The 26,110-nt window shown below is 50.1% G+C and overlaps 1 protein-coding gene across 1 annotated transcript in view; it reads left to right on the forward strand.

Moving 5' to 3' along the window:
- The window catches only part of BTBD9 (BTB domain containing 9), a 405,922-nt gene extending 381,129 nt beyond the window's left edge, over nt 1–24,793 (forward strand). Inside the window, exons 10-11 of the mRNA XM_029243461.1 lie at nt 7,495–7,573; nt 23,716–24,793. Of these exons, the coding sequence (XP_029099294.1) occupies nt 7,495–7,573; nt 23,716–23,913 (277 nt within the window). The 3' untranslated portion in view covers nt 23,914–24,793. The remainder of the gene's footprint in view (nt 1–7,494; nt 7,574–23,715) is intronic.
- The last annotated feature ends 1,317 nt before the right edge of the window (nt 24,794–26,110 follow it).

Here is a 26,110-nt window from a genome sequence, read left to right on the forward strand (position 1 = left end):
ATATACATGTTCAGCTTTCAAAGTCAAGTAGGAGCACAAGGCTTATAACAAAAAAGCAACAACCCCCTGCTTCACCCTTTTTCACCCCAGACCCCACTCTCCAGAGGCAACTGCTTTCCTTTTTTCTCTTTAAAATTCTAAAAAATATTTTGAAACGACAATACATTCAAAGAAAGTATATTTAATATGGTTTAAAAATGTAAAACTATAGATAGTGAAATGTCTCCTTCCCACCCACCCCTTCCTCCAGAGATGATAATGTGTAAACATATAAAAATGTGTGTATTTTCCCCATTTTTTAATACAACTTTTTCTACACCTTGGATATCTCTAGAAATTCTCCCTCCCTGTCTCTCCAGCTGCACAGTCTTTCATGGGATAGAGACGTACCATAATTTACTTAACCAGTCCCAAGTGATGAGCGTTTAGGTTGTTTCTGTTCTCTTGCTGTTCAAACAGTGCTACTGCCTTGTTCCCGTGCTCAGAGCACATCTAAGCTAAAGCTTTTGAAAAATCTCATGTGATTCTGGTTCCCACATCTTTGTGCTGACCTTCTAGACAGAAGGTCCCCTCCAGAAGCATTTAGATCTTCTAAAGTTTCTCAATAATATGCTTTGCTTTCTCATTCATTGTGGTGGCCACTCAGTGGCCTGTAACTTAGAAACTTACGTCCTTCATATCTGGGAAAATTTCTTGTGTGACTTTTACATTTGATAGCTCATGTCTTTTCTGCTCTTTTTTTCTGGAACATCTGCTAATTGGATAGTGGACCTCTTGGTTTGATCATCTCATTCTCTTATCCTTTTTCTTTTATTTTCTATCTTTGTCATTTTGTTTGACCTTCTAGGAAATTTCCTCAACTTAAGCTTCTAACTATATTGTTGAATTACTTATTTCAATTCATAGTTTTTTTATATATATAAATTTATTTTATTTATTTATTTTTGGCTGCGTTGGGTCTTCGTTGCTGTGCACGGGCTTTCTCTAGTTGCAACGAGCAGGGGCTACTCTTTGTTGCGGTTTGTGGACTTCTCATTGCTGTGGCTTCTCTTGTTGCAGAGCACAGGCTCTAGGCGCGCGGGCTTAGTTGCTCCGCAGCATGTGGGATCTTCCCGGACCGGGGCTCGAACACATGTCCCCTGCATTGGCAGGCGGATTCTTAACCACTGTGCCACCAGGGAAGCCCCATAGTTTTAATTTACAAGAGCGCTTTCTTGTTGTCCAAATATTTCTTTTTCACGTATTTTATTCTTATTTCAAGGGTGTGATACTGTTTTCTTTTATCTTTCTGGTGGTAATATAAGTTTCCCTGAAGTTTTATTCTGCTTACTGAACTATATCTATATCCTTTGAGATATTTTTCTTTTCTATTTGCGTTTGGTCTCTATCTTTCATGTTAGAGCCTTTGGTGATCTTTGACTGGTTGTTTACCATTAAGCGTTAGGCACTGAGAAAGCAGGCAGAAAGCTTTTTGAGTGTGGGCGGGTTTGTGGACTTCATTCAAGGTTATCAGACAGGGCTTAGGCGTTTCATTGGGAGAGAGACTTCTGCCCACTCATTCAGATCCAGCACACCGGCCACCTTAGGTTCCTTCTCATGGAAATGCGCTTCAGCTCTGCACGGCCATTTCATCCATCATGTAGGTCTTAGCTCAGTTGTTACTTTACTGGAGAACTTCCTTAAATACATTATCTAAAGAGGCGTGACCCTCTCAGTTTACTTACATTGCTTTATTTTTCTCCATAGTCCTTCTTTAACTCTGGTATCTTTGTTTCTTTTATTTGTCTCTCTCTCTCACTATAAGGTAAGCTACTTGAGGGCAGAGTCTAAAATAGGGCCTTCTTCATTAAGCACTTGATAAATATTTACAGAAGGAAGAATGAAGGGACAGAGAGGAGGAAGGTAGATCAGTATCTCTAGGTCTTTCCTCTTGGGCTGCTCCGAGTCTCAGAGGGACCCTCCAGTCCCCTGCCTGGGGGTTAAGCCTGGATCACGGTGGCCTGAAAGCCGAGGGAGGGAAGGGAGCTGGAAGTCTTGCCATCTGGGATATTCACTTCCGTGTATTCCTCGCTCTCAGCCCCTGCAGGGTCCCACCCTCTGCTGTGCATGGTGTCCCAGAGTCTAGACCCTCTCTGTTCAAAGACTCCAGAGTGAAATCCCTGTCTCTGCCGAGGTGGAAAAGGGCTCATCCCCGCTGTGCAGGAAGAAGGAGAGGGGGGTTGAGGAGTCCATCTGCTCCTTTTACCTGTTTTCAGCCAGCCCCCTGCCTGCCCCCCACCTTCAGAAGTAGCTGGTGACTCAAGAGTCTGCAGTGTGAATTCGCTTGCTTCCTGTGTGTTTCTCTCTGAGGTGCTGGCAGAGAAAGATGGTGACATCTCCTCATGCTTTCTTTGTGCTTGTTTTGTGTTTGTGTGTGTGCATTGTAGCACATATATTTGATATGAAACATACATTAAATTTTCTTACTGCCCTTTTAGTGGAGGGAGCAAAGCTTAACCCATGTGTTCAATTTGCTATGTTTAACTGCCAGTCTGGCCCTGGCCAGACACTCCTGGCCATCTCCCTGGTGTCCACCACGTGTGCTGCAGAAAAAGTCTGACATTTGCTTTCCCTTTATAGCGTAGGCAGCAAAGTCACGTAATTTTTCAGAGCTGAAAAGACCTTGCCATAGGATCTGCAGGATCCCCAGAGAAGGCAGGATGTGGCTTAGGATGGGAAGCCCTTCTCAGCTGAGCCCTTAGGGCCTGTGTGGTGCTCTCATCACCCAGAGCCACTCTCACAAGCCCTGTACTCACAGAGGGCAGCCGCACCCTCCTCCCCAACCAGGCAGCTCTCCTGTCCTCTGCTTGCTTCGGACAAAGACTCCGCTGTCCTGGGACCTGGCGACCCCCTGCCTCCCCCACCGGCAAACCCCCAGCCCCACCGAGGGACTGACTCCACCTTTCCCCTGACATAAACACAGACACCATTTTAATCCCTTTCTTCTCTTTCTTTCTTTTTATTTATTTTAAGAAGTGTTTAAAATGCAGAAAAGAATGAAAAGTATTACAACATTCACTCACATACTCATCCCCAGAATTGACTGTAGTTAATATTTTTCACATACACTTGGTCTTTTTATTTTAATCAAAGAAATAAAACATTCCAGTTGGTGTTGAAGTATCCTTTGTTCCCCATCAGCAAACCCCAGTCCTCACCCTCTCCTGAGAGACAAGCACTATCATGAATTCAGCATATCTCCTCCCAGAATAGTAAACAAAATTTACAAGCATTTATGTTTTCATGAGTAGCATGTTCACAGCGATTGTGAAGCACTCTGTAAACCACACGGTGGTCTGCAGGCCGAATAGGCTTTTAGAAGGACAGTTCTTGGCCCACTTTTTCACTCTCCTTATAAACAGACCACCTACCATATTTCAGCTGCAGCCCTAGGATTTTATATGCATTACAGTATTTTATCCTCATTCCTCAAGCAGTAGCTTTAGAGAGATTGTTTTAAATCACTTGTTTTTCTGGCTTGTTTAATTACTACTATGGCAACAACAACATTTTTTCCTTCCATTTTTAAACTTCATATACATAGTATTTCAGCCTCATTATGGGTTAAATTGAGTTTTATGGGTGGGCCGGGTAACTCAATCAAAATGTATAGCTTTATTTCTCTGAAAAAATTGCTTCCAAGCTTCAAATAGCCAATTACCAGGGATGTTTTGGAACACTACCAGTTTATAAGTTGGGACCACAGTACTGTTTGCATTGTTCTCTGACTAGTTCATGGAAGGATAGCTTATGTCCCCAGAGAGATCCTAAGCTTCTTTAGGGCAAGCACTACATCTTGCATGTTTCCCATAACACCCAGCAGGTACCAACCTCAAGAATGTATTCAACAAATGCGTGTTTAATTCCTTCAAAGCCCAGCTACCTTGTCTGCCTCCAGGAAATGGGTGCTGATGGGAGGGTGGTGGGAACCTCTGCAGTAGTCACTAAATCATACGCCATCAAACTCAGTGACTCACAGGTGGGGCCCAGGGAAACAGTGTGTCTCGTCCAGGTTCACATGGCTGGCTGGTAATTACAGTAGTAATACCAATATCAGCTATTTTTCTTAGAGCCTAGTGTATGCCAGCACTGTTCTAGGTGGTTTACATTTGTTAATGTATTTAATCTTCACACACCAAAAATTTAGATAGGTATTTTTATTATCCTCATTTTACAGAGAGGAGACTAAAGCCCAGAAAGGTTAAGCAGCTTGCCTAAGGTCACAGAGCTGGTAAAAATTCAAACCCAGGAGCCTGGCTCCAGAGCCCATGCTGTCAACCACTTTGCCAGTCCTACCTCTAGTTCATGAAAGGCCATGAATAAAACCTGCTGTCTTGACTGTCCCCCAGTGATCCTCTCAACTGGAAATATTCTACGTAATAATACAGTGCTGGCATTTTCATTTGCTTCGTGTCACACGATCTGTGTTAAAGCCTTGGGTGGTAGGCAAGATAGGTACTTTTTCTAATGCTTTCATGTACATTCTACCAAACTCAAACAAGACAGAAAAGTACAAAAGTACAATTAATGTCTCTTGAAATTCTTCCATCCAAACATTTTGGCAAACATTCTTGTAGACATCCCTCTTTGAATGCGTGTGTGTATAGGTATTTACAGTTTAACATAATCAGGACCTCATTCTAGATGCATTTTTGTAACCAAGGGAGCGGTATTATTTCTGTCAGCATTGGACAAATGAAGAAACTACAGCTCAGGAAGCGGGCGTGATTTGTCAGCTGGAGAGATGGCAAGTGCCGGAGTTGGGACTTCAGTCCCGTGTAGGTTTTTCTGTTTGGGGTAGGTGCTCAGAGCAAAGACCCGCACATATTTTTTGACACCCATTGTTCCTGTTCAGACACGTCCTCCCGGCACCCAGTCTTGGCTCAGAACTGAGTGGTGCTACACCCCTGTTGTTCTGTTGTCTTCCTGGGAGTGTTGCCTACTAAAGAGATTCCGAGTCCTGGGCAAGTAGGAATATTTATACAGCTCTCTGTAAGCTCAATAAAAATGGCAGTCAAGCTTTTGTGTAGACTAAGTGGTGGTGATGGGTCCTGGCCCCGTGAAGCGTGAACCCTCCTCAAGGTTGCACCCTGATTACAAATGCGGCTCCGATGTGACAATGTCCTGATGCTGCCTTATCCTTTCCCCACTGGGCAGCACTGAAAGTTGTTTTGAAAAAGTTCAGGGGAAGTGGAATCTGATACTTTGGAGGGAGAGATGCTCATTATCTCATCCTCACCAGCTTCCCTTCCTACTCGTATTTTGGTCCTGGGGTTGTTATCCAGTTTGCTGAAAATGAAATCGTCTGTTCAACTCTCGGGCTGTGTTAGTGAAAATGAACTCTAATGTGATTAGATATTAATGCAGGGTAATGGAGGATTGGTATTAAATTGAAGCCTTCTGATCTTATTACTCCACAAATGCTCCCTCCTTCTCAGGCTGCTGCCCTGCCAGCCCTGCTTCCCCCAGCAGAGGTGGGGGCCGGTGGTGCCAGCCCAGGCCCGCCGCGGAGGCTGGGGCAGGAGATGGGAGCCGAGGGGGCCATGGTGAGGAAAGGGAGACTGGGGTTCAGGCCCGGCTCTGCCCAGGATGACTCACGGCGAACCCTCACTTCCTTCAGGGCCTTGGCCTCCACTCCACACTGCGGAGGGAGGAGGGGTCTTCCACAGAGGGAGTGATTAGGGGCCTGTCTGCACTGTCAGAGCCCTGAGCATGTTGTCGAGTACCATGAGCTTACGAGAGTCAAGTTATACCTTCACGTCCAGAAGCGCCAGGCGATTTTTTGGATTAGCATAGGACTAGAAATCTAAGAAGAAAAGTCTTCACGCTGTCTGCTCCACTCCCGCCCCCTTCTCTACCCCAGTCCTTTTTGTGAAACTGGCTGAACCTAATAGTTGTCACCGTCTGAGGTCACTTGCCCGAGTTCTGTTTCCCTTTCCTGGAGGGGTGGCCTGAGAAGCAGGGTGGACCAGCTTTGGTGCGTGCTGCCTCTTGCATTAGCAGCAGGGATGGGACTCTGATGCCCTCGCATTGTGGACCCTAGCTTCCCCTGACCTGCCAGAGGAAGGAGGCAGATCTGTGCTCAGTTACCCTGCTTAGCTCAGAAGTGACCCCGAGGCCTGTGGGAGCGAGCCCAGGCCCAGAGTTGAAGCCCCACAGGGCCTTCCTCATAGGCCCACCGGCTTTCCAAGGGAGCTGCATGGGTCTGGGAGCAAAACACAGAGAAAATGGGCCAGGAGTGCAGGCCTTGGGGATGGTCAGATGGCATCACCTTCATGTATGAATAATAGCCTTTTTACAAAGAGTGATTTTTCTTATGCTGTTCCAGAAACATGCTTCTGGAGGCACAGACTTTGCACACAGGATGGTAACGACTTTTTAATGACCTTAAGGGGCCTGGTGTCCAGGCAGCAGTGAATCAGTCTCAGTGGGAGGCTCACAGGGAGAGAGAAGATGGAACACCTGAAAGCAAAGGGGGGAAAACAAACCGCAAATACATGTATTTTCTTTAGTAGCATTACTTGGTAATTAGACAATTACAGGAAACAGCTTCCCAGCAGCTGGCACTTCCACTGTGTGGACAGAGGAGGGATGCAACAACTGTGAACTCCTCACATTTCTTATGAAAGTATTACTGGTTTGCAGCTGTGGATGCTGAGCTCCCCGTGTGTTCTGATGAACGGGGCGGTAAGCCGGGAGCAGACTGCCTCCTCCCAGGGGTGGCTTGGGGCCCGCTCGGCTGGGCTTTAAATGAACTGGCCCAGCCCCTGCTGATCCTTGAGGAATGGCTTTTAAAATAGTGGGGCTGCTTTTGAGCCCACCCGGAGACTGGCTGGTCCAGAGAATAAACTGTTTGGGGGGGCATATTTGGAAGTGGGAAAAGGAGGGCTGGAGGGAGGCCTATGGAGAAACTGCCTCTTCTTCCCCAGGTGCCACCACTCGCAGGGGGTGGGGTGAGGGGTTCAGACAGGAGCCTGGGGCTCACACTGCAGCGAGTGCCGCCCAGCCCTGTCCTCCCCTTGCCCTGCCTCAGCTCCTCCTCCCAGGGCTCCCCAGCGAAGTCACTGCGCCCACCTGGACGCATCCATTCAGCCCACAGCCCTCTGAAGGCAGCCCCATCGTGGCCCTGTTACTTCATGAACTCCACCAGCCTTGGTCACTCCTCTGTTCGGCCACACTCTTGTCACTACGTGTACGCAGTCTGCCCTTCACGCTTATGTCGAGCTTTATGAGAATCCCGTCGCCTTCGCAGAAGGGCAGGGCGCCTTCTTTGATGAGATTGTAGGGAACACCGTGTGCTCCTGCCCGTCTCCCCACAGTGGGTGGAGCCCTGTCCCCGCCCACCTACGGCGCAGGAGGCCCTCCCCGTCCACGTACTGGGCTCTGCTGGCCCCGTGCTGTCAGCAGGGTCAACTGGGTGGTCTAACCAGGCAATGCTTGTGCTTCTCCTCACAGGTCCTGGCAATCAGTAACTTTTGAAAGACGGCCGGCCTCCTTCATTCGAATCGTTGGAACACACAACACAGCAAATGAGGTAAGGGTCCCCTTTCCTGAAAGACACGGTGATATTTCCTGGTGTACAGGTAAATGCCACATCCTGAGTTAAGTGGAGCTGTTTGTTCCACCCGCTAATGTCCTGTTGTTCAGCTTGGGACAGGAGAAAGTCCTGCTCTTGCACGGTGGGGACGTCGTTACCATTTCTGGGTAGCTCTTCACCAGCGAATGGAAGCCTGCTCCTGCGGCTTTGCTTCCGCCTACCAGCCACTCTGCAGAGACCTGGAGAGGTCAAACGCCCTGTCCTCAGAGTCCTCCGCCCTCCCAGACGTCAGCTGTCTCAGTGGTCCCTGGGCCCTCTGAGCATGGTGTGCAAGGAGCCCCAGCCCCGCGGGGCAGCTGAGGCGCACAGTTGCTGGTTCCTTCTGTCCGGCCCCCCGGTCCTGTGCCAGCCTGCACATAAGTGTTCTCGGGTGAGCCTCTTCCTCCCTGGCCTGTTCCTCACCTAGGCCCAGGCCTAGATCCCGGGGCAGCAGCCATTCCATTGGGCTGCACTGTTTGTGGATGTTCCGTCACCTTTGGATTTCACGAGGGAAGAGTGGGCAGGTTATTCTCCCCAGTTTGGGCTCCTGCGGTCAGGGCAGCAGGCAGGTGAGGTTCCTGGGCCTCAAACATGCTGTTTTTCTCTGGAGAAGTGCACTGGGTTCCTCCAGATCAGAGAGGAGAGGACAGTGCCCGCAGTGAGTCGAGAGCGTGAGGGGAGGGCGCTTTGAGTTCTTGCACCAGGACCGCAAGCGCAGCCCAGGGCCGCGCCAGGCACGCCGGGACTGCCCCCCTCAGCAGCGTGGATCCCCGCTGGGCTCACAGAGGCACCTCAGGGTCCACTCACACCGTTTAAGGTGAGAAGGACATCTGTTTCCATTTTGAGTGCAAAATAATCAACCCGTAAGTTAATTATTACTTAGCCTTTCTGTTTCTCAGGTGGGCATAGAGTGAGCGCCGGTGCTGGTGGGTTGGAGTCCGGCAGGTGCTCATCAAGCTGGTGCTTTTACAGTCAGATGTGCTGAGCGTGCACCCCTGAAGGCCTGACCGCTGGTTAAAGACCGCAGTCATAAGGAACAGTAAGGTTGAAACTCGAGGTAGTAAATGCAAGGCATAAAAGTAGTAACCGTCCTGCAATTTCATCTTAACGTGAACTTTCTCAGATCTGTACAGGACCGGCTTCCTGGGTGTGTGACCAGGGCCGTGGCGTGGGGCTCCGTATCCAGAAGGGGGCTCAGAGCTTAGGGTTTAATGCTCTCTAGCACCCTCTTGATAGTCTTGGCAATTTTACCTTTGAATTTTCTTTTATAAGGGAAGCCCCCGTGGGACAGTGGAGTGCCCACCAGGGCCCCGAGCCTCGGCTGACCTGCAGGCCAGCCCTGCCCCTCCTCACCTTCCTGGGACAGGTTCTCAGCCACCCACCCCCTGACCCCTGGAGCATGGACTTGCCCAGCCTCCCCCTCCTCAGCCTGCCCTGTGGCCACTGCCACCCGCCACTCTCAGTGGGGGCCTCGCACGCTTGTGGGGGGGGTCAGGATCTAGTGTGAGTCTCACGTGCGAGTCCCAGGATAGGGCCCAGGGTGCCGTGAGCGCCTGCCCTGACCTAAGGCTCTCCCCCAAGCCTGAGCCCGAGCGAGCGCAGCATCAAAAAGCAAATGAAAACCCCAGGACACGTCAGGAGAGACACTGTGGGAGCAAAGGAGAAGCTTTTTTCCTGCCTTTTTGAACAAGAAGCTCTACATTTTCATTTTGCACTGAGCCCCACACATCATGCAGCTGGCCCTGGATTCATGCATTATGTTTGTCAACTCAGAATTCTCCAGGGCACATCAAGGTGCTTCTGGCACTTCAAAAAGTATTTTAAGAAGTGCAAATATTGTGATAATTTATATTCATTTTGCCTTTTTATTTATTTAGAATAAAAATGATACACGCCCACAATGTGTTTCTTGCAGAGGAGAGCTTATAAACAGAAGCCTGAAACTTTTTCTTACCTCTTCATTTCAAAACAAACCTGAAAATTACAAAAGCAAAGCAACTGATTTTTTTAAAGCATAAAATTAAAGAATTCTAAACATCAGGTCATAAAAACACTTTTTTCTTTTTTTTGATGATGGAACAAAAGTAAATTTGAATCTGCATTTTAATATATATTTGAGCCCCAAACCAAACATCATAGTTGTTAAATTTTGCCAATAAATCTCGATTTTTCTTACCACTTAAATTAATTATGTATGTATTACTTACTAAATTGGAAAACAATTTGAATTTATCTTTACATAATAGTATATGAAGCTAAAATTAAATATTTTTATTTGCAGTCACTTGTTTCTTATATAATGCATTAAAAAAAAGACAAATTTTTTTCTTTAATTCCTAAATGGGAATCTGTAATTATCATTTACAACAGAAGGAATTCTTAACTCAGAGAAGGCTGAGAAGCACCGGAGCAAGTCTGGTCAGAGTCTTTTTCCAAGCCCTCAGCCCCAAGCCCATCACCTCAGAGATCAGATGAAAAGTAACTTCCCCTTACAGAACTCTAAAGCTGGAGTGCAAGATCCCCTCTCCCTGATGAGTTTACAAAAATATCTGTGCAGGGAGCCCCAGCTACTTGACTGGACCAGCCAGTTAGCGTGGGTTGACTTAGGTCACTAATTAATGGGTGACCCGTCACATTTGGCTGATGAGCAACTTGCTCAGCTGCCTTACTGAGTGGGTTATTGATCAAGAAAAAAAGCCTCAGTGTAGTGTTGCCAACCTGGGAACATCTCAAATCATAAAATAAACAGTGACCAGGATCATAAGGCAAGATCCATAAACTGTCATTCTCAGAACAAACAAGAAGGCACAAGAGTTGAATTTCACAGAGCACCAAGGATGTAGTGAACCCTCAAAGAGAACGTTCTTTACTGCAGCACACTGGGTTCTGGGCGTCATATCCCCATTCTTAGAGAAGGGCAAGGATGTGGGGCAAAGGTCAGAGGTGTGAGGGAAGGAGGGTGACTGGGGTCGGTCGGGCAGGACTCCTGGGGAGGCCAGGCCTGGGAACTGTGATGGCGCCGACGGCCGGGGAAGGCAGGCGGGGGGTCCAGGACAACCCTGGTCCCGAGTCCCATGGAGCCAGAACCGAGTCATGAGAAGACAGCGGTCAGGGAGCCTCTTCCTCACAGTGGAGCCGAGGCAGGGGTTCCTCAGTCTGGCCCTGCTTGTTTGCTGAGTGACATCAGTGGCCTTGGTTTAGTCAGAGCCAGGACCTCTTTCCCTTTAGATGCCAAATGTTACCAGCCCAAAGACTGTGTGCGAATTTCAAGAAGCATAGATGGAATTGGTTTCTAGCATGGGAAGGTTAGATGGTCTTTGTGGATAGCGGAAAGAGAAATGTGCCACGTCTCCCAGGTAAGACTGGTTTCTGCAGGCACTGCCCCGCCCGGAGAGGGGGTTCCGCGCAGGACACGGTGGGGAAGCACAGCTTGGAGCTCCTGAGAGTTGAGAGCGTTCGGCAGAGATGGGCAGCAGGTGGAAAGTGGCCTGTGTCTGTGGCCAGAGCTGCCGGCGGCTCAGGAAGTGCCCCCACCTCCAGACACCCCAGCTGCTAGCAGGATAGCAGAGGTGTCCAGAGCTAAAACTGATGGGGAATTCTTGCCCGACACGGGCACATGTCTGTCTTGCCGTAGCCGGCCAGGCCTTCCCGCATCAGGCTCAGCATCTGTGCTGCACGCTGATCCCCACCCGGATCAGGGCCAGCTCTCAGGTGACGCGGCCGAGGAGGGCTGCGAACGTTCAGATTTCTTGATCACCTGTTTGGGCACGCTTCTGATTTCCTCAGCATTTCATCCCTGTCCTCTGGGACGTGCGTGTCTGCTCCTGGCATCTGTCTCTCATTTTCCTTTGTGAGCACCACGGCGATGAATTCATTTCATTTTTTAGCTACGTTTACGACTTCTGTCAATAAATTCCCCTAATGTTTACCTCCCAAAGACTCCACCACTTGCTTCAGTGACCTCCTGCGCCTTGTGTACTCAGTGCTTCCTTGTCAGTTATCTTAACTTCTTAGAACATCCTCCTTTCATTGCCTGCCAGCGAGTTTGTCATCCTGCTCCTCCTCCCTGCTCTGTAATCCTCCCTGCGGCGTGCTTCTCACGTTTCTCTGCTCTGCCCTTGGATACCATCCTCCCTCTGCGCCCTTTCACAGGCTTCTTTCCTCTGTCTTCCTCTCACACTTAGCACTAGATGGCAGGCACGTGTCAGTTTGTCTTTCAGCGAGTGCCCGCTCCGTCCTGCTCTCCTTCAGTTGTTTTCATTCATCTGAATCTTCCCAGTGCCTGTAGCCAAAAAGGTCTCCTTGGCTGTTTCCTCCATCACTTTCTCTTGGTCTCAGTCACCAGTGCAACCTCGAGGTCATTCCAGCCCACCTGCCTCAACTGCTACTTGACTCCGAGCTACTCGAGAGGAGGCATTGCTTCCCTTTCTAAGGCTCTCCTGTCTGAAGGACGTTGGACGTGGCCTTGTCAGTAGGACCACCTTCAGGTCCTGGTGGATCTGAAGTTTCCACTCGTGCCGTGCAGCGGCCGTGCTAGTTCTGATGCAGCTCCCCTCACACACCCTTCATTTTCATTTCACTAGTTAACCACAGCAAAGCCGCAAAGGCACACTGCTTTGTCCTTAAGGAGGTCAGGCTGGGTCCGAATGAGGTCTGTCTGTGGACCTACGACAATCCATCAGTCTATTAAAAGAAATACAAGTTACGCCTGTTTCTTCTTATGGCTTTGATGAAACCTGGGTTGGAGAGCAGGTTCTGGAGTGATTTTTTTAGGAGGCAGAGACCTCAGGGGCACAAGCAGCTCCGGGGGTTAGAAAGGACTTGTAGGAAAAGCTAACTTTCTGCAGTATGGAAAGACCCACGGGAAAGCCTTTGCCTAGTCAGTAATAGAGAGTGAGCATGGGGTCGACAGTCTGTCGGCAGCTCTCAGGTCTCCATTTACATATTGAATTTATGTAGCTGCGGAGACAGGCTACGTGGTCTTGTATCCTAGCCTTAGCCTGGACCTGGCGCATGTGAGCAGAGAGTACCTGCTGCCTGAGTGAGCAGATGAATCGTTCGGTCTGTCCGTCCATCTCTCCCTCTCCCCATCAGGCAGCCAAATAAAGGGAAAGATTTAGTGAAACAACTTCTCCTCCCCGCGATCCACGGGGATGAACATTACAGCATGTTGAAGGACAGAAGCCAGTACAGAAGAATCCGTGTAGTAGGATTATGTTCATACAAACGTCAAAAACAGGCAAAACTAAGCTGTAACATCTGAGGGTGTGTACACAGAAAAGAAATGATTATTATGAAAGCCAGACTGTGGGTCTCCAGCAGGGAGGCTTAGATCAGGAAGGGACCACATTGCGCCAGCGGTTTTTCTGGTTCTTGACCTGCGTGTGGTTTACACGGCTGGTGTTGACTATATAGTTATTCAGCAAGCTATACATTTGTATTTCATGCACCTTTTAGTGCATGGTTTTCACAATAAAAATGTTCTGGTTTAAGCAAAAGGGATAAATTGACGAGGAAACCAAAGCTGAGCGATGTTCAGTGACTCGCACACAGTCATGCCTGGTGAGTGGCAGAGCCAGGGTTTGAATCCAGGCAGTTGGCACTTAACATCCAGGCTGCTCTGTCTCCCCAAAAGGCATAACAAATGGTAAAGCTTCAGAAATGAGCCCAGCTCTGCCCGGGCCAGGTCGTCGAGTCAGGCGCTGGGGAGCAGACGGTCCCTGCAGGCAGGCTTCGTGCACCAGCCGGGCTGGAACCAGGAGAGAAACCCAGGCAGGGCCCTTCCCTGGGGGGCGTTGCAGCTTCAGCGCCTGACAGAAGTCAACCCACGAGAAGACGCCTTCACCTGGAGTGGGGGTGGGGGGATGCTGCGAGGAGCAGCACTGGTGGAGGCCGAGTGATGGAGTGAGCGGAGCAGTGGCGGCTGACGGGGATGGTCCTGAGGAGGGGTTTTGGCATCTGAAAAGTGGATCGGGTCATCCTGATGGGCAGACAGGGATGAGGCTGTGCCATGGCGGGCTTGGGAGGGCGGGGAGTGCAGATCCCTCCATGAGCTCCAGGGAGCTTGCCGCTGGAGGGTCTGCACCGCTGGCACGAGCAGGATGGAGAGTCTGTAAGTGGCTGCTTGAGCTGCCCTCCAGGACCACTCAGCGCCGAGCCTGGAGTGAGGCAGAATTTATTTACGGGCACTGTCAGCCGGTGAGTGGCTCTGGGCTCCCTGTGCCATCCTTGTTCCCATAGCAACATGTAGCTCTAGTGAAGAAAAAACAAAAAGAAGGAAACAGACTCTGCTTAAAAAAAAAAAAAAAGCTCCTTCCTGGCCCCGTGACAGTTATTTCCCAGGCCCCCCCCCCCCAGGTCTGGTCACTCCCTGTCTGAATCCCCAAAGATTCCCTCCCCGGCAGTATCCTCCAGAGGATGTCGTCTGAGACACAGCCATAATGCACAGGGTGGGGAGGTAGGGAATGAGCTGAGGAGGAGAGAGAAGTGGGTGGAAGGAAGGGAGGGGCCTTGTCCAGTGTGGACCAGGAGACCTTGGCACTGGTGCCAGCCTCATGCCCAACCAGCTGTGTGACCCCCAGCAAGTCACTTCACCTCCCTGGCTCTCAGGACACTTGTCTTTAAAATAAGGAGAGTGAACTAGATCTTAAAGGTTCCTTCCCAGTGAGACAGAAAAAAAGCAGAAAAATATTTAATTTATAGCACAATTATAGAAAGGCATATTTTATAGGCATCTTTATACTTAAATGTCTATTAGGAAAGATTTTATTGGAAAAAGAGAGGGAAAGTGACACAACAGGGAGCACGTCTTTGTTCCAGACACTCCACAAGCCTTATGCCTGTTGTAGTGGAGCAGCAGTAATTCTGCACCGAACAACCAGCCTGGGAGGAGGTGCACACAGCACCTGAGCAGGTGAGGCCTGGGGGCTGCCGGGCAGCAGGATGGATAGAGACGCCAGCTGGTGAGGATGATGTCCAGCCATGTCCTGCTGCAGAGCCAGCGGTGAGTCAGGCCTGCAGTCTCCCTGCAGCTGGAAGCCTTTGAGACAAAGCAGACATGTCACCTGGATGAAGTGAAAAGCTGCCCAGGGCAGTGGGGCCACCCGCGCGGCCTTGCGGGGAGAGCAGGAGCCCTGGTAAGGCCATGTCTTCCGGTTCTACCTGGGAACTAGAATATTTCTCCTTTTTTGCTTTAGTTTTTCAAAAATAAAAAGATACCTCTACCACTCTAGGGCCAAATTAATTAAGACAAGAGAGTGAATCGCTCCCTGGAGCTCTTGAGTGTGCACACATAAAAATCGGTGGTCGGGAGTTCTGGGACTGCCTGGGGTGAAGTGTTTTCTTTCTTTTTTTTTTTTTTCCTTTGGCCGTATGGCATGTGGGATCTTATGATCTTAGTTCCCCAGCCAGGGGTTGAACCTGTGCTCCCTGTAGTGGAAGCACGGAGTCTTAACCATTGGACCACCAGGGAAGTCCCTGTGATATGTTTTGGAAAGGCTGTTTTCCAGAAACTTCCAAGCAGTGGAGTTCCAGTTATTTGTGAGTGCCCTGGCCTATGTGAAGATGGGAAAGTGACATTGGAAAGTTAAAAAAACTGTTAACCGTATATAAGCAATGTCACCAAGAAGCTTACTCCCATACCTAGTAGGCATAAATACTTGTGCAAAACTATGGGGTTATTCTGTCACCCCTAAACAATGCTGAAAAGTTGTTGCTCACAAACTGGAAGTGTCTCCCTATGAAATGGGTTCCTTAACTGAAAACCATGTTTTGGGCTGTACAGATGTACGTACATGAAACTTTGGTTTTAAATTGCAGTGTTTTGTTAGAAACACTTGGTCTTCATTTTTAAAGGAACAAAAATAAAACATCTCTACAATCTAAAGATGGACTCATAACTTGTTCCTGAGATGAGTGTAAGAAGATGTAATTGTCATTGTCATCAGGCTCAGTTAATGTTTGCCGAGGGTGTGTGTGACGCTGCCACACCACACATTGCGAAAGGAGAGAGGAGGTCTTCAGGGTGTATAACTCAGAAGCCACGTCTCTGTGTCTGACTTCTGGGCAGATATCATTGAGAGGTAGGTATCTATTTTATAAAGATGTAAATGTAAGTTGAAAGCTTGGCTCAAATCCTATTTGTATTGGTTGGCATGAAAGCAATCTGTGAAAATTACTCAGGAGAAACCAGAAAGGCAAGGTAGAGTCATTGATCAACATTTATTAAATTTTCCTGATTTCTGCTACAGTTCACGCTGGACTCTTAGCCCAACTTGGGAAAATTAGCAGAGGCTTCTCTGCTTTTAAAAACCTTGAAGACACATTGAACAAAGTGCTCAGGGAATCCCTCTAATGAAAGGCAAACAGTGGCTAGCCGAGGAATTTGCCTGTTCGCCAAGAAGGGGCCGGCACGTTTGTGTACGTCCTTTCCAGGGTTCACCCCAGACTATCTCAGACACGTCAAGAATTACGGCTCCCAGAGAGGAAAGGCAAAGGGATAAGAAACAGCAGCTACAAAAAAGGACACATGGATGTGACTCAGGCTGCCTCGGATTCACACACACGACTACATTCCAACTTAACTGGCTCCTCTCGGAAGACAGATCCAGAAGCCACTGAAGCTGGTTCAGCGAAGGTACCCCTTCGTGAGCAGCAGTAATCAAACAGGCTAATGGGATACCTGATTGCCGAGAAGGGAAGGGAAAATGATGCCGCGACTGCGGTAATGGTTTTGCATAAATCAGTAGTGTGACTCTGCCCTGTATGCCTCATTCACTTTTGGTCACATCCTTTCCAAGGGGTATCGCAGTCTTGGGAAGGTTTGGAGGAAAGAAATTGAATCACACAAGCTTCTGAGCGAAGAGAAACTCAGGACCTGGCTGTTCCACCGAGAGGGAGGCCTGAGGTGCTCCGTGGGGAGAGGAGCTTAGGGGTGTGAGGGACAAGCGGCAGTTTCCACGTGGCACCTGGTACCGCCCCTCGTGGCAGTGACGACTCCTCCAGGCAACAGCGACCTCCAGTGTCTGTGTGAAAAGAGCAGAGGCATCCCAGCCTCTCTTCCCTTTGCACCTCTGCAGGGGTGGCAGGCATCTCGGGCCAGCCCCGACCACTTGGCCACCAGAGAAGGTGCCAGTTTCTCCAGGACAGGCTCACTTTCCACCCCTGCTCCCATGAAGAGAGTCAGGACCGCCCACAGGCCCCCTCTCTGGATGCCCGTTTGCAACGGGTGCACATCCGAAGGGGCCTAGGGTCCTAAGGGAAGAACCCCAGCCTTGCACAAGATGCTGACGGTGAGGTACAGACACCGTGATGTTCATCCTTGTCTGCAGTGGTCCAGGACCTGGCTGGGTGTTGGCTTCGCACTGTCGTCATGTTAGGTTCAAGGCCAGTGGGTTGGATTATCCACTGAGACAGCTGAGCTGGCACGTTGGTGTACAGAAGGCGAGCGAGGCCCCAAGCCTTTATCTGGGAGTCCTCCCTGTCCCTTCTGCCTGGAAGGCCACTCCCGCCCTGTCTTCAAAGCCTGGTTTATGCACACCTTCCTCACTGATCTTCCCTTCCAGGTGAAATTAATTTCTCACACTGTGTATTCCTTCTCACTTGCTATTATGTTGTCTGTGTGAGGAGGCATCCTGATATGGAGAGAGCACAGATTCTGGAGCTGCTCCACCCTGAGGTTGAATCCCACTCACCACTCGTGGGTTGAGTTCCATCTGGTAGAGGTCCTGACAGCAGGGACTGTGTGATTTAGCCTCGGGCCAGTGTTTATGCTCAGTGAGGTCACTGAAGGTTAAAAAACAAAAGCAGTGAAAGGAAGGCTCTGAGGATGGGTCCAGGTCCCCGGTACTTGGCTGGGCCTGGAGGCCCCTCGGACCCCCGTGCTGTGCCCGCTGCAGCACCATAGTCCCCCAGCCTCCATCCTCCCAGAGGATCCTTAGAGGCTGTGAAGAATCCTTCCCTCTCCTGTGTCAGTCTTACCAAGCCTGTTATCAGGTTCTGTTATTTATCCTTTAAAAATGATTCTTTCCTGTTTATCCCAAATTGCTATGTTCTACCTCAGGGGATTTCAGGTTTAAGGGTTTGTTGTCATCTACCTTCTTTCCTCAGGCACTTGTATTATTTGTCACCATAAATGTATTCTTTTCGTAATATTTTTAACTCAAGAAATACTTAAGTTTTTAAGACTCTCCTCTGTACGGCGACCCTGGCTCCCTGCCCAGGTCCAGGCCGGGTCCTCGCCCAGTCCCCTGAGCCATGGCCTCTTGCCTCTGCCGCCCTGCTCCCCAACTCCCCCGTTCCCGCCTTTCTTTGTCATCACGCTGGCTGGGAGTCCACAGTGGTCACCCTCCTCCTGCACCAGGCCTCCCTCCTCTGACCAGTTCTGCCTGACTGCCTCATCTTCCCTGACTCAGCTCAGGTGGCATCCCCTGCTCCACTGGCTGACTGGGGGCCCCTCCTCTGCACCCTCATGGCTCCCTTGGTGGCCAGAGCCTGTCCACTCACGTGTCTCTATCCTTACTGGCTGGTGCACCCTTTGAGGGGGCCAGGCCTCACAGGAGGGGGTGCAGGAGGTGCCTTGTGTTTTGGAATGAATAAATGAATGAGTGAGTGAGTGAATTAAAGAATGCACTTGGACCTCCTGACCTCCAAACCCTCCTCACCGTGTTTGGCTCCTCTGGCCATGCCTACCGTGTGGTGTCACCTTGTCCTGCCCCCCAGCCTGAGCCTGGAACATGGAGGCGCCAGTCCTTTCCCAGCTTGCCGCCCTTATCTGCTCGCTCTGTCCCCGCTGCATGCTCTACCTCCGCACCCATCTTTCCATCTGTAAAACACCCTTTTTCACTTGGAATCTTCACCACATGGTTTGTGACTTACAAAGTTAACTGTTTCCTGTGCGTTGCCTTTGACTTGGCAGAGCCCGCTTGGCTCTGGAGATGCTCAGTGAACCCGCATCAAAGTTAGTTGGTCCCTTAGTGACACCCTTGGGACTCCGGGGCCACAGCCTGAAGCGCAGCCCTGACACAGCCCTGGTTCCTCACATCCGGCCGCGGAGGCTCGGCCAGGCTGCTGGCGGCTAGGGCTTCCCAGGGCTCCCAGAGGCTCCCAGTTTCCCCCAGCTTAGAGGGCAGAGCCTACGCTGAGCTCTGCAGGGTCAGGGAGAGGCATGACTGTGATTTCTCCAAGGAGGAGCATCCACAGGAGGACACCAAAACAGTACCGTTAGGTATGTCGGGAATAATAGCCATTCGAGTTGCTATTTTAAAACAGGTTGGTTAAGTGGGCTAGAGACAGTGGTGCAGTTAAGTCACCCAAGTTAGAGGAATGGGAGTAACAGTGGGAACGGGGCAACAGCAGGGGTCCGGCTACCAGCAGTATTGAGTGCTCACTGTAGTCGCGTCCTCCAGGCTTTTTATGGGTACAGCGTGGAGCAGAAACCCACCCTGCCTCTCTGGACTGCGTCACCCATGGGGACCCTTCCTTAGGTGAGAGCCAGACGTTAGTTAGCGGCCAGCTGCACTGAGATCTTTTTTAACTTTATTTTTCAATCCAGGGTTTTTATTGATTTGTTTATTCTTGTGCAAGGCCCTGAGTGGGAGAAAGGACGGCCACGCCTCGGTCCTTGAGTCAGATGGGAACTGACAGGTCAGGACACAGGCAGGAGGAGAGGCTGGGCCTTGGGCCCTGGAGCCTCACAGGCTGGCCTAGAAATTAAGAGACCCGAAGGGAGGTTCATGAGAGCACAAGGAGAGAAAACCCATTCACTGGGAAAGGTAATACGCAGCAGGACAGCGTTAAATCAGTTGAAGGATTAGCATCAGCCTAGGGCTCCGAGGAGCAGCCTCAGAGATGCTGACGGGGAGCGCGAGAGCGGGGTGACATAGCCGACTGCGGGCGTGATGGGGCAGGGTAAGGAGGTCAGGTCAGAATGGGGACGGTGCCGTAAAGTGCATCGTTCAGAACAGGTGGAGGAGACACAGGCGCCGGGGACGAAAGGTGACTCTGGGTGGTGTTGAGAAAGAGAAGGATGTTTGTTCGTTTACAAGGAGGTCTAGGGAGAGGATCCACTGAGAGTGTGGCGGGGGGTGTGCAGAAGCCAAGATGTGTTCTGGGGGGTTGTCTCCATGGCCCACTCCGTGCTTGGAAAGACGGGTGCTCTAAAGAGACTGTCACTAACCCACCAGAAGGTGGTCCTGTCACTTCAGAAGCTCAAAGAATGTGGAGCTGATGGAGAAGAGGTATTAATAGAGGATTTTCAGATTTACCCTGAGCAGCCCAGGTGAGAGCTGGCGGCCCAGACAGGTTTAAATCCCCAGAAAAGGCCCTCCCCTATGGCTGTTGACAGGTAAGCACCTGCAGGTGGGCCCAAGGGGAGAGAGTTGATATAAAAGGGAGGGAGAAAGGAAAGGAAAGGAAAGGAAGGAGAGACTGGGGGCTGACTCGGGTCCACAGGAAGCAGCACCAGCCTGAGCTTTAAGGGGAGAAATCTGCTCACTCTGAGAGAAAATACACTCTGCCCATACAAAGAGGACGCGTGGTCTCGGGCTTCATATTAGTTTGAAAGGTGAAATTTGAAACAGTGGTAGATAAATGAATTGAAGTGGGAATATGGAAGAAATAGTGATGCAGGAAGGTAAGCATGGAATTTATATTTTAAGTATAATTTCACAGTTGATATTACATTTGTCTTCTCCGTGAACCTGATTCTGCAGAATAAGGGTGCATGTGTATGCGTGCATAGTGCACGTGTGCCTGTGTGCGTGGTGTGGGTGTGCACGGTGCGTGTGCTCTAGCCGTGGAGGCTGTAGAGTTCCCAGGAGGAAGCAGGGGCAGCCGCGTCCCCCTGGCTCTCTGCACTTCCTGAGCCCCCTGCAGTCTCCTCCGCCTGGTCCTTTCTCAGGGAGAGTGGCAGGTGTCCAGCCCTGGCTGCATCCTGCCCACTCCCGGGGTACCAGTGCCTTATCCTCTAAAGACAGGCCCTTATCCAGGACTCAGGAAACATGGGCAGATCCAAGTTCAGTAGGTCCTCTGAGCTAGCAGGCCACTCGGAAGGAAAGGGTGGGCCCGACCCAAGGAGAGTGAGGGTTGAGCTCTCCTGGGAGCAGTGGGTGGCCAGGGCTTGGAGCCTGGCCCTGTACCACATGGCTTGCCTCTCACAGCTGTCCACGCAGGCCCAGGCACCCACCAGTCCTTTCCAAGCACATCACTACACGCCAGTTACATGCTTACAGTTTAGCCTCAGCATTTGCGCCTACGTTCGATGACAGCTTTACAACGACTTGCATCATCTTACTTATCTAGGGCTGGTTTAGAAGTCTGGAGGCCAAAGGGAGAAAACCCTTGGGATACGGTAGCACCGGTAGGAGAGCCGGGGCCCTACCAGGTATTTGTCCACGGTGCTGGTTCTGCCTCCTGGTCCCCCAGCCACTGGTGGCCTCCGGCTCCCTCCGCCTCAGTTCCTGTCGTGTTACTGGCCTACCACAACAGTGTCTCTAAGACTGTCTTGTGCCATCAGGCCCCTCAGGAACTGGCACTCACCCCTAAATCCTATTCCAGCAGATCATAGAATGTTTCTGCTCCAAAGCTCTCAATCGCCCTGCTGCCGACTTTCCCCTCTCCTCACGGTTTGCCACTCAGATCTTCTCAGACATCACTTGGCTCTTTCCACCCAAGGTCTTCACCCATATTATTCCCCTTGCCCGGAACACTTCTAACCCTAAAATGTCCTCGCCTTCCCTCCAGGGCCTGCCTATTAAGTTTCTTTTAATTTTATTGAAGTATAGTTGATTTACAATGTGTGTTTATTCTGTTCAGCAAAATGACTCAGTCATACATATATATATTCTTTTTCATATTCTTTTGCATTATGGTTTGTCACAGGATATTAAATACAGTTCCCTGTGCTATACAGTAGGACCTTGTTGTTATCCATCCTATACGTAATAGTTTGTATCTGCTCATCCCAGACTCCCAGTGCTTCCCTCTGCCATACACCCCCCTCACCTTGGCAACTACAAGTCTGTTCTCTATGTCTGTAAGCCTGTTTTTGTTTCATAGATATGTTGATTTGTATTGTATTTTAGATTCCACATATAAGTGATATCATATGGTAATTATCTTTCTGACTTACTTCCCTTAGTATGATAATCTCTAGATCTATCCATGTGGCTGCAAGTCTGCCTATTAACTTTTCTTTTTTCTTGTTGGCTGCACCGCATGGCTTGCAGGATCTTAGTTCCCCGAGCAGGGATCGAACCCACATCCTTGGCAGTGAAAGCGCAGAGTCCTAACCACTGGACCGCCAGGGAATTCCTGCCTATTAACTTTTAAAAGGACTCTGTTGAGGGCTTAGAGTCTTCTAAGCGCTATGAGCAATGGCCTTCAAACATTTTGTTTGCATATCCCCTAAAAGAGCTCTGGGAAAAAAATGTAATTTTTTGAACATTTTAAGGTTGAGAAGTAAAAATTTCTTCATAAGTTTAAATACAATTATTTTTGTTAATATGAGATAGAAAAAAATAAACATTTTAAAAGACGGAAGACAAGGATTATTAGGAATACATATTTGATGACATGATTTGGTAAAATAGATTTTAACCAACTCGTTGAATAAGGCACACCAAATCTGAAAGTAATTGTGGAATTATTCATGGGATTTAGCCAGTGTATTTTGAAAATGTTTTTATAATTCTGGGAAAATTGCAGTTACGTTTAAAAGAATTACATGAGTCACATATACAGTTCGGTTCTGAATTCAGAACATCTCACTCAGGCCAAATTTCACTCTCATGGGGACCCGGAAGGCATCAGGGCCCATGACTCATGGGAGGGTGCTCCCCATCCAGGGCTTGGCATCCGTGGGAGGGAGGTCGGTGTGCCCCAGTGCGTACTGTAGCACGGGCAGGCGAGGGCTGTGCTTTCCTTCTGTGAGGTGGGGAAGGGTGTTGTGAATTCAGTCATGTTCTCAGGCAGTTTTAGAAAATACTGAATTTGAGGATCTGGAAATTGATTCCCTTAAAACTGCCAGCATGCTCCCTGGAAAGTCGATCTGTGTGCTTCAGACTGAAGACGCCCCCAGGAGAGGATGTGATTCTCCTGTAAAGAGCTCAGGACAGGCACCACAGAGCAGGGACCGCTGGAGGACTTGGCTGTTAGTGGAGAGAGGAATTTCTGTGGGGGGGAGGGCATCCCTAAAGACCCTCCTCTGGCGTGGGCTTCCTCTGGCTGCCCCTGTGCCCCCGGCTCACAGACCAGCAGTTACCTCCTGCTCCAGGCGTGGCAGGCTCACCCCCAACCCCCAGCCGTGCTGTGTGTTCTCAAGGTCAGGGCCGAGGCTCACCCTTGTTTGCCGAGCTCTGAGTGGTGCCCTGTCTGCTCAGTGGTGCTTCCTGAGTGAGTCACGGTGGAACGCAGGCTTTTCGTGGCTCCTGCGGGGGGGCCATTCCTCCACATGAGGGTGTTTGTTCCCGGCTGGCCCAGGTCACCTCAGGTTGAAGTTCCCTCCCCAGCACTGCTGCCCAGAGGATGATTACGCACCAAGAACTTGTTCCCCGCCGGAGGGCACAGGAGGGGGTGAGCAACTGCTCTTTGGACCCTTGGAGATAAGCCTGGGTCCTCCCCTGGGGTAATGATGCCCTGTAGGCTTTTTTAGAAAGTAACTTTATTGTAGTAGAATTCACATGTCGTGCAACTCACCCATTTAAAGCATAGTGCTTTTTAGTATATTGACAGAATCATGCAGCCATTGCCACCATCAACCCCACTGACTTTTAACCCAACTGCCAGATGTAAGAATTAATTAATTAAAAAAGAAAGAAAAGCTCATGAGACAAAAGTAACCCAAAATGGAGAAATCCAGTGGGAACATTTTATAGGAATCCGTGCTGTGCTGCGTGCAACTCTTAGGCTCATCGGTCCCCTATCCTGATTGAAAAGCGCTTACCACCCTCTAGTTGCTGCCTGTCGGTGCCAGTGGCGGGGGGCGGGGGGGGGGGAGCGGAAGGACCTGCCGTCACTCCCATGGGGACAGTGTCCCGACTCATGGCAGCTCTGGGCTCCGACACTGACCCATCACTCACCAGGTCTCTCCTTTCTCTCAACAGGTGTTCCACTGCGTCCACTTTGAGTGTCCCGAGCAGCAGAGCAACCATCAGGAGGAAAACAGCGAGCAATCGGGGACAGGGGACACTAGCCCAGCCAGTCAGCAGCCCGACTCCCACGCCCTGCAGGCCCCCAGCGGCAACTCACTGCACTCCAGCCCAGGCTCCAACTCATACTCAGCCAACCGGCAGCACCAATAAAGGAGGCGCACGTGTGGAGTGACTCGGCTGGGCCCAGGTGGCACAGGAGCCGTGTCCTCCCCAAGCAGGGATGCCTGTGGACGCCTCCCCCCGCCACCCCCGCCCCACAAGGAACAGACCTGGCTGCAGAAACGCACAGGACAGGTTTCCTCCCAAGGACACAAAGGGGCTGCTTTGTTCTCCTCAGTTTGTTCAAATCAGGCTGGTCTCCAGGGGGAGAAAGTGGGTCTTCAATCTTCATCAAGTCCATTAACACCCTACCTCTCTAATCTAACCCTGCAAAGACCACAGAAGGAAGTAATAGGCCTGAGTCGGAATACAAAGATGGCACATGAACACAGGAATGGAAGAGAATGTATTAGGCCTTCCTTACCTGGAGGCACCCTGTAGGAAATGGGTTTCCTTAGAGTGTTTACTTTTATGGAACACATTGCCCTGGCAACTAAATAATTTTTTATTTCTTTTAGTTATTCTCCATTTGCTGAATCATAGGTTTTCCAGATCTTTATGAAAGGTTCAAACAGCAAATCACTTGTTTTAATCCCTTTTGACGCTGTAATTTTCCTTCCTTAGTTTTGAACGGTTGAGCGTGGGGTAGAGCTGAGAAATATCATGCGCATCTCCTAAATGAGGCACAGATGCAGCTCCTCATGGCACCTGGTCTGACAAGGAAAATCCTTTGAGGAAGATCAACAAAATACACAAGGAGCAAATTAATCTGTGGACACTGGAGTTAATAATCACTTGAATTGCCAAGTTATTAACCTGTCATTCCTGAAACGTATCCAGCCTTTAAGCTTGGGAGGCTTACAAGGAAACAGTGATTATGCCACCAGCTAATATAATGTTCAGAAGTATGTATGAGTGTATACCAACTTCCGGTTGGGCTGGACCTGTCCTCCATTTGCCACAGGTTAGTGAGCGGTGTGGAGGCAGCCGTCCTGCCAGTCGGTGTCGGGAATGCAAAAGTGGGCCTTTCCCGCGTGGCGGTGATCGGTGGTTGCTGTTTTTCCCCCAGACCATAATACTCAGCCAGGGATTGAAAAAAAAACATCAGTTCTAAGAAGCTTTCCTTTTAGTCCTCATTGAAACGATCTCATCTGACAGTTGTCGCTTGATCTGGCTCTGTGTGTCTGAGTAATTTCCATCCCAGTGCTAACTGCCCTGTGTAACTTGATCAGATTGTGTCCGGTTTTTGCTCATCCCCTGATTCTTCCGTTGGCTGGCTGTCACGATCAGGTCCTCTGTGCATCCTGCTTGGAGGAGGGGTGGGGCCGACGGGGGGTCCTTTCTGTCTTAAAGACACATGGTCATGGGTGTACAAAGAGCCAGTGGGTCAGCTGTTTCCTCCTAGTGTGATGTAGTTGTGATTTATCAGTATTGGAATAGTAGGGTAGCTTCAAGCTGCATGATTAAACGGGAAGGTTGTCTTTCTGCTAGTCTCCCTCGGTGCCCTCGACTCTGATCTCTGTCTGCGTCCCCCTGCGTGGGGTGAGTGGAACCCTCTGAGGGGAACAGCTTTTCACAATGAGAGGGGCTCTGGTAACAAATAGCGGTGCCGCTCGCTTGCTTGCCACGGGTGGCTGGCCGCGCTCTGTGGCTGGCGCTGCCTCCCTCAGCATCCAGCCCCTTCTCCAGTTAGAGCTGAGGATTCCTGACAACTCAGCACTTCCTCCAGCGGTGCATTCACTGCCCACAGGGGAGGCAGGAGGAGCAGGGAAGTCAGAAGAGGGCAGGGTTCAAATGTTTTGCAAGTATCATCTATTCAAGGGCTTCTTCTCAAACTCTGAAGTCACCTGTCCAGAGAGGAATCACTGCTGACCCAGGGAAGTGCGGGGTGGGCTGGGGGAGGGTCTGGAGCCCTTCAGTACTTTTCTCCATCCAGGCACAGGTAACTAACTGCGTCCTGGACACTCAGCTTCACACCTGAAGAGGCATGAACTGTGCCCTGCATGGCCAGTGGCTCACCCTCTGCTTCCTGTCCTCTGTGAATTCTCTTTGGTGTTCGTTCCTTCCAGATCTCTGCCCTGAGGTCTGTCTGGAGAGAATAAAGCTTGTCTCTCTCCTGTTCCTCCAGCACTTCAGACACACCTTGCTTTCAGATAAAGGGAAGGAAGGGGACTGAGAGGCAGTGCTGAGGACGGGCAGGACTGAGGCCAGCTCTGTGCAGCGGTATCGCCGTCCCCTAGCCCCGCAG

Source organism: Monodon monoceros, unplaced genomic scaffold, assembly GCF_005190385.1.
Source record: "Monodon monoceros isolate NGI ecotype Baffin Bay Population unplaced genomic scaffold, NGI_Narwhal_1 Super_Scaffold_3, whole genome shotgun sequence".
In the NCBI taxonomy this organism is placed as follows: Eukaryota; Metazoa; Chordata; class Mammalia; order Artiodactyla; family Monodontidae; genus Monodon; species Monodon monoceros.